Source organism: Trichosurus vulpecula, chromosome 1 (assembly GCF_011100635.1).
Source record: "Trichosurus vulpecula isolate mTriVul1 chromosome 1, mTriVul1.pri, whole genome shotgun sequence".
Lineage (NCBI taxonomy): Eukaryota > Metazoa > Chordata > Mammalia > Diprotodontia > Phalangeridae > Trichosurus > Trichosurus vulpecula.
The window spans coordinates 89714072-89728378 of record NC_050573.1 but is presented as its reverse complement, the minus strand read 5'-3'; the positions used below and the strand labels follow the sequence as shown (position 1 = coordinate 89728378).

General features: G+C 40.2%; 1 protein-coding gene across 1 annotated transcript in view; it reads right to left on the bottom strand.

The window, feature by feature from the left end:
• Positions 1–302: 302 nt before the first annotated feature.
• LOC118828900 (maestro heat-like repeat family member 5) overlaps positions 303–14307 on the bottom strand; it is a 97394-nt gene continuing 83389 nt past the window's right edge. The window contains exons 27-29 of the mRNA XM_036735787.1: positions 3816–3918; positions 2675–2749; positions 303–400 (exon numbers count right to left, since the gene is read on the bottom strand). Coding sequence (XP_036591682.1) covers positions 303–400; positions 2675–2749; positions 3816–3918 — 276 coding nt within the window. The remainder of the gene's footprint in view (positions 401–2674; positions 2750–3815; positions 3919–14307) is intronic.

The following is a 14307-nucleotide window of genomic DNA, read 5'->3' as shown; positions in this document are numbered from 1 at the left end:
AGCAGAACTGAGACAGCTTGGCCTGGTTTTTGTTCTCTAGGACGCCTTGCTTACTTAGTCCAGCAGGGTATCCACACCGTGTCCTTCTTAGAAGGGAAAGGAGCATTGGGAAGGGAATAGGAACAGAGTGGGGGACAAGCAAGAGGTCAGAGGCTCCTTTGAACCTAGTTTTTTCTTTTAAGTCAAAAAAGCAGAGCAATTAAACAAAAACAATTTGGGAATAAAGAGGGCACCCAAAAGGAATGGGGGACATCAGACATGGAGGAAGGAGGAGGGTGTTGTGGGGCAGGCAAGGTATGAAGTCAGTTCATCATTTTGGATACTTCATCGAGGAAGATGATGTGCTTTGTGGCAAAGTCCCTGATGCTCCGCTCGGGGTCTTGCTTTAGCTCTTCCAAAGCTCAAAGAGAGGAAAGCCCAGTGAGAGTTTTCCTGCCTTTGCCTTTACCCAGGGACCACCCCAGCCATTCCCATGATCCTGGCCCCTGGATCTGTAGTCTATTGCTCCCAGGGCAAAGGATGGGAGTGGAAAGCACAATTGGCATTCAAAGAAAGATAAAGAGCACCTGTCCCCTCCCTCCCCACCCAAGTCTAACCCATATCTATATTTGTATATCTATATCTATATAATATATATACACACATACACATATACATATATATGTATATACACACACATATACATATACATATGTATGTATATATGTATACACGCACACACACACACCTCCCCTCCACCCCCCTATTTTAGGCTCAGTCTCAGGGCCATTGGTAGGCTGAAGCAGGAGGGAGAGGGAAAGAGAATACAGTCATACTTTAACAATTGGGGTAAGGCCTTAATTCAATCATAGAATGTCAGAGCTGGAAGAGGTCGCCATTATAATTCATTTGACTATAGAGCTTTAGGGCCTTCCTTACATAGTATTTTTCTCACAAGGCAAGGGGGTAGCCAGTAAAAGTGTTACTTTTCCCATTTTTACCAATTAGGCACACAGGAAATGCTTAACAAATATTTGTTGAGTTGAACTGAATTATACAGATATAGCTCATGTTTCTATGGTACTTCAAAAGTTTATAAAGTACTGCCTTCACAGCTATCTCCTGAAGTGGTCAATGCATAATTACTCCAAGTTAATGGATGAGAAAGTTGAGACTTGTAGAGGTAAAATGACAACCATACAGCTGAGGAGGCAATGGAGCCAAGATTTGAACTTAGGTGTCTCAACTCCAAATTCAGAACATTAAGAACTGGAAAGGACCTTAGAACATAGAATTCATAACATAAGAGTATTTGAGCTACTGGGAACCTTAGAACATAGGATGTTAGAACATAGAAAGAACACTAGAGATGGAAGAGAACTCAGAGCTTAGAAAGTTAGAACACAAAATGTTTGAGGTGTCAGGGACCTTAGAAGATACGATGTTAGGACATAGAACACTAGAGATAGAAGAAGTCTTAGAACTTAGAATGTCAGAATATAGAATAGTAGGGAAGAAAGACACCTCAGAGCTTAAAAAGTTAGAACACAGAATGTTCTAGTTGGCAAGTACTTTAGAACATAGAACACTAGAGAAAAAAAAGACCTTAGAACTTAGAAAGTGACAACACAGAATGTTTGAGCTGGCAGGGACCTTAGACCACAGGATGCCAGAATATTGAACACTAGAGATAAAAGAAACCCTAGAACTTAGAAAGTTAGAATGCAGAATGTTTGAGGTGTCAGGGATATAGGATGTTAGGACATGGAACATTAGAGATGAAAGAGACCTTAGAACTTAAGGCTATTAGAATATAGAACTGGAAGGAATTGTAGAACACAGAATAAGGAATGTTAAAGCTAGCAGATTCCTCAGTAGTCATCAATTTTGAATCCATCATTTTACAGAGAAAGAAATTAAGACTTAAAGAGGAGAATCACATTTTCCCAAGGTCACCTACAGAGATTTAGTGCCAGAGTCACACCTAGAACTCAGGCTGAGCTGCCTTAGACCTTTCAAAGCCTGTCCACTTCTATGACCTTACCAGAACATCCACCTCTATGAAGTAGCTACGACAGGGATTATAATCTATATCAATAGATGAGTGGGGGCTTCAAGAGGGGCAAGGTGCCTCATCCAATATTTCACAGCATACGAGTGACAAAGCCAGGTGTAAAACTCAAGTTTTTCTGATTCCCAGAGTTCTAGGCCCTGGAAGGAGAGTAAGGACAAGGTGATAGAGAAGAGAGAATGGTCTCCATGAATGGCCTCCAGATCCTTTGTATGAATCATTTTCTTAGGACTAGTTTTTTCTGGTCCTGTCACCTTCCTCCTATCAGCCTTGGCTTGTGTACAACTGTTCCTACCTTTTTGTCCTTTACAGCTGAGGTCCTCTCCTGAAAGCTAAGTTTGTGATGAAGTGAAACCTGAGAGCCAGTGTGGATCAGAAGTGTAATGCTGGCCCAATTTCCTTTTCTGGGTCTCAGTTTCCTCCTCTGTAAAACAAGGAAGTCTAGACTAGGTGACTACTAAGGCCCTTCCAGCTCTGACAATCTGTGTTTCACAGTTTTAGATCCCCAGAGCTAGGGGAAGCCCAGCTGCCAGAAGGAGAGAAGCAGGGAGAGGAAGACAGAGTGGGGTGGCCATTGAGGGGGCAGTCAGGAAAGGAAGGGGCTGATCCCAAACTGGGGCTTACTGGAATAGAACAAGGCCAAGTCAAAATCACTCGCTCTCTGGAAGATAGCATCAGGATAATAACAGATGATGTACCCTGAATGGACAAACAAACAAAAGGGTTCATTGAGACATCATTTCCCTGGAAGTGGATGGTGATAATGGGTGTGAGTGATAGCCAGAGGCCATCTTTGGGACTCCTCTCAGGGTAGGGGTGGTCAGGAGTGGGGTGAGGAGAGGGCTGTAGCAGGGTCTAGATTGGGAGTTTGGTCAGGGTTGGCATTATGGGCCCTTAGGTGGTTGGGTGCTTGCTAGGTAGCTGGGATTTCAGAGACTAACTTACTATTTCATCTATAGCCAAAGCTGGTGCTGTGCTAGCAGAAAGGGAGAGGAAAGGAGAGTAGAGGAGTAAGGGAGAGGACAAGAGAGGAATAGAGAAAGAGAGAAGGAAGAAAGGAGAGGAGGAGAGAAATGAGACAAAGGAGGAATGGAAGAAAGGAAAGCAAGAGAGAGTACAACAGAAGAGAGGAGAGACACAGAAAGGGTGAGAGACAGGAGAAGAAAGCTGAAAGAAGGAGAGGGGAGGAGAAAAGAAAGGAGGAGAAGGGAAAGAAAGGAGTAAAGCAGAAGAGAGCAGACAGACAAATAGGACAGGAGGAAAACTGAAAGGGAGAGAGAGTAGAAAAGGGGAGAAAAGTTAGGGGAGAGAGGTGGTGGAGGGAGGGAGAGAGAGAGAGAGAGAGAGAGAGAGAGAGAGAGAGAGAGAGAGAGAGAGAGACAGAGAGACAGACAGAGAGACAGACTGAGGCAGAGACAGAGAGAGAGACAGAGAGAGACAGAGAGAGCAGAGAGAGAGAGACAGACAGAGAGACAGAGAGAGACAGACAGAGAGAGACAGAGAGAGAGACAGACAGAGGGCGAGAGAGACAGAGAGGGAGAAGAGAGCGAGCGAGAGAGAGAAAGAGACAGAGAGAGAGAGACAGAGACGGAGACAGAGAGAGACAGAGAGAAGGGGAGAGAGAAACAGGAGAAAAGAGTGGGGGAAGGAGAGAAAAGGGAGAAAATAAAGGAGAAAGAAGAGGGAAAAAGAGAGACAGGATAGAACAAGAAAAGATAGAAGGGAGGAGAGAAGGCTCAGCATATTCCAGCTTCCCCCTTCTTACCTATAAACAAGGCAGCTGAAGTTTTGAGGTTTCGTCTGGGACTGTGGAGATATCTGAGGGCCTGTGAGAGGTGGCTCTGAAATTCTTCGTCACTGTTCTCCATCTGTCAGAGAGATGATGTTGGTGAGGCTTCATGTTATAGGTTTGGCTGCCCTTTCCCCAAAGGTTATGAATCTTATGTCCCAGGGGCACTGTGTGCTCTTTGCTGTTTGGGTCCCTCAAGGAGGAAGAGGGATTAACTGTGACCTGGGACCTGGGCCTTTAACCCATAACCTGGACTCCCCAGGTATATCGTGTGTTTAGTGTACATTTTCTCAATCATTTATCAATAATGCATATTCATAATAATAACTCTCATTTCTATAGGATTTAAAAGTTTACAAAGCGCTTTCCTTATAATAACCCTGTGAGATAGTGCAAGAATTATCAACTTCATTTTACGGAAGTGTAAACTGAGGTTTAAGTGAGATTAAATGAACTTGTTCATGGTCATCGTGGGACTCACACCTACGCCTTCTGAAATTCAGTACTCCTTTCCATGGTCTTAACTGTGGACATCAGACATTTACTGAGCACCTACTGCATTCTCCGCCCTGTGCTATAGGCTCTTTAGGAGGGCAAGGAGACTGTAAGACCAGATTCCTTGGCCCTCAAGGAACTTAGAATATTGTAATACAAGGTAGAGAGGGTCAGGGATCATCCCTTGAGATCTGGGGTTTTCTGAGGACAGGGGCTGAGGGAGCCCTACCCCCTCAATAATTCTGCCTTTTTTCTACTAATTCAGCTTACTTATAGTTCAAGAAAGGTGCATAGAATGAACACAGCCACATGTTTTTAACACTGATCAAAAAGTTGACTGCAAATAGTGAGAAAACAAACTGAATAACCAAGGGCAGGAAGTAAAGAATATGAAAGTTGGAACATAGACCCTTAGAACATAGAATGGGGATTGTTGGAGCTAGAGGAAAACAGAATGCTTGAATATAGAACATTGAATATTAGGATCACAACCAGGGGTGTGTCAGAGCCAGCTTGTAAGGATTCCTAAGAACGGGCAGTTAATTTTTCAGAGTGAGTATTCACACCTTGGAAATCAGCTACAAATCAGGGCTTGATTTTTTGTTTTGTTGACTGTCTAGACTTTTAAAAATGATGGGAGAAAATGTTAATGTAGATTAAACTTAAAAGCTTGTCTGTACATTTTTTTCCCCTGGAAAGTTGGTTGTTAAACATGTACCAGGATATCCCTTCTAGATGGTCAGAGCTAGAAGCTTGGAAGGCTCAGTAAAGAGCACCCCTTGGAAGCCAAGAAAGGTCAAGTGACTGGCCCAAGGTGACACAGTTAGCAAGTAGTAGAAAGTTGCATGTATGTATGCATGTGTATATGTACACATGTGTGTATATGCATGTTTGCATTTACATACATACGCACACATACATGCATATATATATGTGTGTATATATATAATACACACATATATATGTACATACACATACATATATCTATATCTCACCACAGGCCACAAAATCATAAAACTGTAGAGTTGGAAGAGACCTTGCCTCGGCTAATCCTTATCTGATACAGAATTCCCACTATAATATACCTGGGGTGTTCTTCTAGCCTCTTCTTGAAGGGGAACACACTTCTCATTTCTAGCAGTGCCAATTTATATGTCTCCCTACTTAGATTTCTCTAAATTCTTGATATTTAGTCATTTCTTAGCGCATGAAAATATCCATTATATTTTTAATGGAAGGATGGGCCAATAAGGGCTTGGTCCTTAAAGCCTGCCTTATGTTCATTTGGAGTCTGGGTGAGCCTGCTTTCAGAAACGTGCGATGGAGGAGCCCTTGCTTCCTACTTCATAGTATGCCTATGTATCCTCTGTTCCTGTTGGCTTAGTGTATGATGATGACAAAACCTTTTAATTGGCTGATAGACCTGAATTGATTATGCCTTTCTCCTGCCCAGTTGCCATCAGAGGCATAATAATAGGAGATGGTAAAAGAAGAGGTGATCAGATAAGAATCTCACCCTGAGGAGTGATTTGCTTGAACCAGCCCCATAGTGAGCTAACCTGGCTAAGGACACAGCTAAGACACTGTGTCCTGAAACCAAAGGAGTGAATGACTTGTCCATCACCCACGCCACACCTAGAAGTGAACTTGGCTGAGGGAGAGTATTTCATAGCAATCATTTTGAGATCTAACTCTCCCCAGGCCCTAGTGGATAGAGGAGAGTGTTCTCAGTTTAAGATATTATGCTTCAGACCTTGCTACCTTCTCAGTAAATATTCCTTCATAAAATCTGATTGATGTTAATTAGTTAAATGGTGGTAAGATGTTAATTGGTGATCAATATTGGGGGGATGACAAAGTGGGTGGGAGCTCATTAATAATAGTCCTAGAAACACCCTCCTCTTTCCCTCAGGGTTGCTCATAGAACCCTGCAGGGTGAAGTAGCCAGCCATGCTCTAGAACTCAATCTGCTAGTCTGAGTATAGGTTGGAAGGATGAGCCCATAATTGAGGCAGTACACATTCACATATCATAGTTTCTGAAATCATGCCCCAGTTGATGGAATCCAACTTCTAGATCTTTTCTGCTGTGATCAGTGCTGCTACAAATGTGTTGATATGTATTGGATCTTTGTTTCCTTAGGGTATTCTGAGGGGTCACTGGGTCAAATGGTATTGACAATTTAATTACTTGTTTTGCATAGTTCCAAATGTCAGCTCCACCAAGTCCATTGACTGTTCCAATCTGGAGTAATTTTTTTTTTTGTGTGTGTGTGTGTGTGTGTGTGTGTGTGTGTGTATTTGTGGATGTGAGCGTGCCAATTTTCAGGGTGTGAGGTGTTTTTGATATGGAGTATATTTTGAAAAGATCATTTAGAATTTCCAATTCTTTTGAAAACTGTCTCTATCCTTTGACCACTTGCCTACCGGAGAATGGCTTCTCTTGGTATTCTATATTTGAATGAAGTCCCTATATCTTGGCTGTCAGATTTTTGTTGTTGATAATTTGATGCACATATTTCTCCTACTCTACTATCTCTTTTTAATCCTGCTTTCATTAATTTGATTTGTGCAAAAGACTTTTAATTTTATGTAGTTGAAAGTTGCGGCTGTTTAGTCATTTAAGTTTATGTCTGACTCTCCCTGACCCCATTTGGGATTTTCTTGGTAAAGATACCAGAGTAGCTTTGCCATTTTCTTCTCCAGATCATTTTTCAGATGAGGAAAACTGAGGCAAACAGGGTTAAATGACTTGCTCAGGGTTACACAGCTAGGAAGTGTTAGAGACTAGATTTGAACTCAGGTCCTCCTGACTCCAGGCCCAGGCACTCTATCCACACCACCATGTAGCTGCCCTTTAGTTGAAAGTATGACGATTTTCTCCCCCTCACTGCTTTTTTTAAAAAAAGAATTTTCCCCTTAGCCACAGTTCTGAAAGGTACTAATGTATCATTTTCTATTTTTTATTTTTATGATGTGATTTTTTAAAAAATTCAAGTTCATACAACCATGTTTAACTTATTGTGGTATATGGTATAAGTCATTGGTGTTGAACTTAAATAGAAATAGAAGTCACTAAACTTTTGATAAGGATCCCTGCTAGGTGCATATTGACTTAGTTTCACAGTTACATCCACATTGTGTGATGACTAACTTTGATAGACTTGGCTCTTCTCAGCAATGCAAGGTTCTAAGACAACTCTAAAAGACTCATGATGGAAAATGCTCTCCACATCCAGAGAGAGAATTACGGAGTCTGAAAGCAGATGGAAGCGTACTCTTTGCTCTCTTTTCTGTTTTGTTTTTTCTTTCTCATAGTTCATTCATTGATTCTGATTCTTCTTTGCAACATGACTAATGTGAAAATATGTTTAATGTGAATGTATATGTAGAACCTATATCAATTGCATGCTGTCTTGGGGAAGGAGAGAAAATTTGGAACTCAAAAGCTTGTGGAACTGAATGTTGTAAACTAAAAATAAATAAATTAAAAAAAATAAAAAATGCAATATCTGTTTGATCTGGTTGTTCTGGTAGGACCTCTTCTTAATGAACTCATATTAAGCTCTCTGTAATCAATGTTTTCTTTTCTAGATGTTTGCTCAATATCTCTTTAATGATCTATTCTAGAATTTTCCCAGAAATAGATGCCAAACCCATTGGCTGATAGTTTGCTGATTCCATTCTTTCCTACCACCTATCCCTTAAAAAAGTGGAGATGTCTGCCATACTCCAGGTTTGCGGTACTCCTCCTATTCTCTAGAATCTTTCAGGTATCACCAAGTGTGTACCTTGATCCTATTCATCAGTCCTTTCAGTACTCAAGAATGTAGTATTTCTGATTCAGGTGAGTTGAATTTGTTAAGGGCAGCTGGGTGTTCTTTTCCTATCTCCTCCCTTATCTTTTTAGCAACTCTCAATTAGCCATTTTTTAGTTCATTTTCAATGCCAAAGTCTTCTGAGGAAACAGAAGCAAGAGAAAAATCGAGCAGCCCTGCCTTTTCTCTGTTGTGTTATCATTATTCCATTCACCTCAAAAATGATCATATTCCCTCTTCCCCCTTTGTCCTTCCTTAGCTTTCTTTACCATCCTCCACTCAAAGTGAATTTTAGCCCCCCTGCCATTATTCTCACAGCACTATGCCATGCTCTTAGAATTATCCTATTCCCTGCCCTTACTTCCATCGTCAATACATAACTTTAAAAATTTTTAGTTGGTCATTGAGTTCATTGCGTGTCCATATCAATCTCTCCAGCTTCTGTTTTTGCCTTCTCATCGGAATTATTTCTCTTTGTATCTCCAGCATTTTCTCTTTGTGCATCTTCTATTCCCCCCCCCCCACCTTTTGTAGAATCCTAGTTCATAGAATTCTGTCCATCCTTCCCCTGAAGTCTGTTTTCCCTTTTAAACCTGCTTTTCCAAAATCTAAAGGTCACATTCAGACTATGCCTGGCTTTCCTCCATTTATTATAAAATCTAAAATGGAGGTGATGATGATAACTGGCACTTTAAGGTTTGCAAAATACTTTACAAATATTGTCTCATTTGACTCTCACAACCACCCCAGGAAAAGATATGTACCTCCGTTATCCACATTTTACAGATGAGGAAACTGAGGCAGAAAGGGGTTGTGATTTGCCCAGGGTCACATGGCTAGTTTTTGAGGCTTGATTTGAACTTGGGTCATCCTGACTCCAGGTCTAGTGTTCTAACCACTTTGCCACCTGGTTGCCACTTTGTGGTATAGTGTAGTTACTTCTCCCTAAAGTTCCCATAATTTCCACCTGGCGAAAGCAGTTCCTTATTAGTGAGACTCATATCCTTAGAGAATATCTAATCCAGGGGTTCTTAACATAGGGTCTGTGAACTCTTTTTGGAAAATATTTTGATAACTGTATTTCAATATAATTTCTAACATAATATATTTCAACATATCCAATATAATATAATTTCAATATAATTTTTCTTTTTAACCCTATGTACTTTATTATTTAAAAATATTATTTCAAGAAACAGTCCACAGGCTTCACCATACAGCCAAAGGGCTGAGAGTGTGTGTGTATGGAAAAGAGATCATGATATAAAAAAAAGTTAAGAACCTGTCCAATCCTCTCATTTTACAGATGAGAAAACTGAGGCCTGGAGAAGAGATAAATTACCCAACTAAGGTCACCCAGCTAGCTAATAGTAGAGCTCATACTTCCTCTCTGTTTTCCTCAGTCCTAATCCAGTACAGGACATTCTCTCCTCTATTACTCTAAGTTCACTTGCTATTCTCAGGATCTGAAGCTTAAAGTGGAGTGAACTGATCTGAAGGCTTGGCTGGTGGAACCCTCAGTATGGACAGGAGGTGCTAAGGTTTTCCTATGTACAGGCACAAGTCTTTGAGGCACTGGAGCCTTGGCAGAGTTCACTGCTGTCATTGCCTGAGTGATGGGAAACCTTACTGTTTGCAATTAGAAACTCTTAGAGAAACAAAGATTCCATACATCCCGAGTCACCTTCATTTTAAATTGATTCAGGAAAAAAAAGAAACCCCGAATTGCTGCATCTTTTGAGTGGAAAATTTTGAGAGGGAACGTGGGTGTGAATTGAGAACATGGAAACATTTGCTCTACAACTTACTATTTTTTTAAAAAAGATGTTGAGAATGCAGGTGTGGGTGTGAAAGACAGACTGGGTAAATAAAGAAGGTGGTAGATTTGCAGATTCAGAGACTGTCAAAGCTGGAAGGGAGCTTCCAGGAGATCAAACTTCCTGCCCTTCCCACTCTCCCCCCCCCACAGGGACTCACTCAAGGTCCTACAGCCAGTGATTGGCATTGACAGAATTTGAACTTAGGTTTCTAAATCCTAGTCAAATGCTCTTTCCATTGCTTTTTCAGTATTTTAGTACCTAAACTGAGACAATATTAAACTATGTCATCTTGGAAATAGCCTCTTATAATATAGAGTGATGTCCCAGGGCTTAGCAAGTAGCTTTTGTTGAATTAAATGAAATCGATAGTCTTTCTTTCTGTGATCTGGCCTCAGTCTGTCTTTTCTACTTAATAATAGTCATAGAATCCTAGACTAGAGATGTCAAATGTGCAGCCTCATTGTGGTTATAGCACTCCCAAGTGTGTCTGAACATGATTAAAATGTAATTGGGAAATATTTAGCAAAATAAATAAAACACAATAGAACATAGATAAGGATAGCATTTGGTTTTTAAAGTCAGTATGCGGGCAGAGATCCTTATGTATGATTTAGTGGCCATTTCTATTTGAAACACACCACAGGTCTAGACTATTACAGTTGGAAGGGACCCAAGATCATATAATATCGAATGGCAGAGCAGGAAGGAACCTTAGAACAGAAACTATTAAGAGGTGGATGAAACCTGAGAAGCCATCTGTTCTAGTTCCATCAGTCTTGTCTCAGCTTGTCTTTTTTATTTAATAATATAGCTAGGCTGTTGTTGGTGCAAATAATGAACTTCCTCCCCCCGCCAGTTGTGGCAGTATTCAAATTCACATTGCTTATTTCCACTGGGCTGGAACTAGTGACCATATTTTATATAACTTAAAATAAGGCAAATTTAATAGATATGACTATTACTTTAGGGGATTCATTATTTTCACTAATAAGGATCTAGGTGTAGAGTCAGAGAATTCTAGATTATTACAGTTGGAAAGGACTTTAGAACATAAAATATGTTGATAACATATGACAGCACAGGATATGAGGGCTGGAAGGGATGGATTCCATCCATCCATCCATCCATCCATCCATCCATCCATCCATCCATCCATCCATCCAAGCACTATTAGTTTACAGTGGAAGAAACTGAGTAACTCTTTTTGTGGCGGCAAAAAAGGAAACTAAAGGGATGTTTATCAATTGAGGAATGATTGAATAAGTTATATATGGTATACGAATATGAAGGAATGCGTGAGGAAATAGATGATTTCAAAGAGACATGAAAAGACTTAAGTGATGCAGACTGGAGAAATTAGAACTGGGAGAATAACTTTTTACAATATCAATATTGTAAAAATGAACAATGTTGAAAACTTTTATAAACTAATGAAGAATGGAATGAGCAGAACCAGGAGAACAATATAGATTGCAACCACAAACAATTAAAAATTATAAGAACTATGATCAATACAATGACCACCTATGATCCCAAAAGACTGCTGATGAAATATACTATCCACTTCCTGGGAGAGAGTACAGTTAAGAGATTTAGCATGCAGAATTTATATATATATATATATATATATATATATATGTATATGTGTGTGTATATATATATGCACATATATACACAAACATCTCACGTAGATATGATACATATATGCATATATCCAATGAGAGAATTTGCTTTAACAATTCATATTTGTTACAAGGAATTTGTTTTTCTTTTTTTCCCCAATAGGGCAGGAGCAAGAGGGAGAGAAAATAAATTCATTAATAAAAATATATTAAAAATGAAGTACCACGGATGCACTTTCAGATGCAGTCATTATATCATTAGTTTTACTAAGATACCTCTTGAGGAATGGAGGTGATCTAGAAATGGGATGTAAAAGCAAAATACATGAGTAAAATTTGCTTTTAAATGGAAAAACTGAGGCCCAGAGAGAAGCCACTTGTTCACAGTCCAATTGAAAGTTAGGGTCAAAGATAGGTATCAAATTCAGGACTTCCTGCTATATACTGCTCTTTCTCCTACACAACATTCCTCTTATTCCCTGCTACATATCTTACACTTTGGCCAAGCTGTACTGTTAAACTCATCTGTTCCATGCTTCCTAGCTTCTCACATTACTCACGCTGGTACCCACGCTCCCCTTACTATATCTCCACCTCTTGATGTTCTTCTCATTCTAGAGTGGCCTGCTCAAGTGCTTCTCCTCTCTGTAGCCTTCTTAGATCTCCAGGTCAACAATTTTTCTCTCCTTTATGGCCTGCCACCTTTCCCCTGTCTCCTCAACCTCTCTCCACCAGCATCTTTTGCCTATTTTATTATGCTTTCCTATTTCTCTTTGTCTTGATATTTGGGTCCTTGCCCTTCTGACGCTCCTTGCTAGGTTATGGGGTCCATGAGGGCAGAGATGCTTGCTTGAGTCTTCTTTGTATCTCCCCCAGAACCATATACAGAGTTTGGCAATTAATCTTTGCTGAATGAATGGGATTTCTTCAATGTTGCAACACCAAAAGCTCTTCCTTTCTGCATAGGCCTAGCCATGTGACCCCTTTGCTCAAATAGGAGTCACTTGATCATTGTCTACGTGAAGTTCAAAGCCTTTCACTTGACATTCATAGCCTTTCATAACCTGTTATTTCCTTTTGCCCTTCTCTCTCCCTTTCCATGGAGTTCCAAGGAACTCTTATTGCTCCAGGCAAATTGGTTGGTTCTTATTGTCCTCTCCTAGAAAATTGCCTTAACTCCTTAACTCTGCCTGTTTTGCCTTTGTTTACCCTAGTGTATCCATGCCTCAATGCCCTTGTTCTCCATTTTCCTGTATTGACATCTTACCTGTTGGAGTTAAAGTTCATCTGAAATACCACCACTCCCCCAGGAAGCCTTCCTGATCCCTTGTCATAATGATCCTTCCCCTCAGACCTCACATAGGACTTTCTTTATACTCCCCTCCCCCCTTACCTTTATCATTTAACAATTTGTATCATGACTGCTAGTACTGGTGTCATAGCCTTCTGTCAGATAATAAGTTCCTGAGAGTCAGGGATGGTGCCTGATCTAAGTTAACTCCCAGGGTTAGTGTGAACAAAGTGCCTTAGCAACCTTAAAGCACCATGCCAATATGGATTCTCTTATTAGTCCTGTTGTTATTTTTGCTCTGCTGTTATTATAGAACTTTATCTCTCTCTAGAAAAATTTTTTAAATTACTATAGTCAAATGCTTAATAAATGTAGTTGTAGATCTCTTAAGAAAAGGACATCAGTTATTTTTCCCATTGGAGGAGCCGGATCATTTATTTATTTGTAATTTTATTTTTTTGGGCAGCTAGGTGGTGCAATAGATAGAATGCTGGGCCTAGAATTAGGAAAACTCATCTTCCTCAGTTCAAATCTGACCTCAGACACTTACTAGCTGTGTGACCCTGGGCAAGTCCTTTAACCTGTTTGTCTCAGTTTTCTCATCTGTAAAATGAGCTGGAGAAGGCAATGGCAAAACACTTCAGTATCTTTGCCAAGAAAATTCTAAATGGGATCATGGAGAATTGGACATAACTAAAAAAGATTTTTAAATTATGAGCTTAATCTGCATCAAACAAGATGAGTATTTCCACTAGCAAAGCAGAACGGAAAAAGGGGAGCACATGCGCTGCTGTTCACAGACGGTTAGCTTCACCTGCCAAACAAGTTCAGCAGGTTGAATTTCGTTTTTAAAACTGTCCTGCTTGTCTGTTTTCTGCTGACCATACTTCTGTTCTCTTCTTCAATGATCTTTTTTCTTATTTTTCTAATTTTTTTTTCATTTTGTTAATTTTGTCATCAGCTCCCTTTCCCCCAACTTCCCCCAACTAAAGGCAACTTTCTCATTCACTCCCAATTGGAAGGCAAAAAAACCAAACAAATCCCAGTATCACACACACAGAGACAAGCAAAAACAAATCTCCATCTTGGCCATATCCAAAAATCAATGTCTCTTTCTGCACCTCCTGTCAGGAGGTGAGGAGCATGTTTTATTACTGGTCTTCTGGAATCACAATTTTTGATGCTTAGTCATTTCAGTAGTGTCTGACTCTTTGTTGACCTCATTTGGGGTTTTCTTGGCAGAGATATTGGAGTGGTTTTTTGCCCTTTCCTTCTCCAGCTCATTTTACAGATGAAGAAACTGAGACAAACAGGGTTAAAGGACTTGCCCAGGGTCACATAGTTAAGTAAGTGTCTGAGGCAGGATTTGAACTTAGGTCCTTATAATTCTGGCCAGGTGCTCTATCCCTGCCACCTAGCTGCC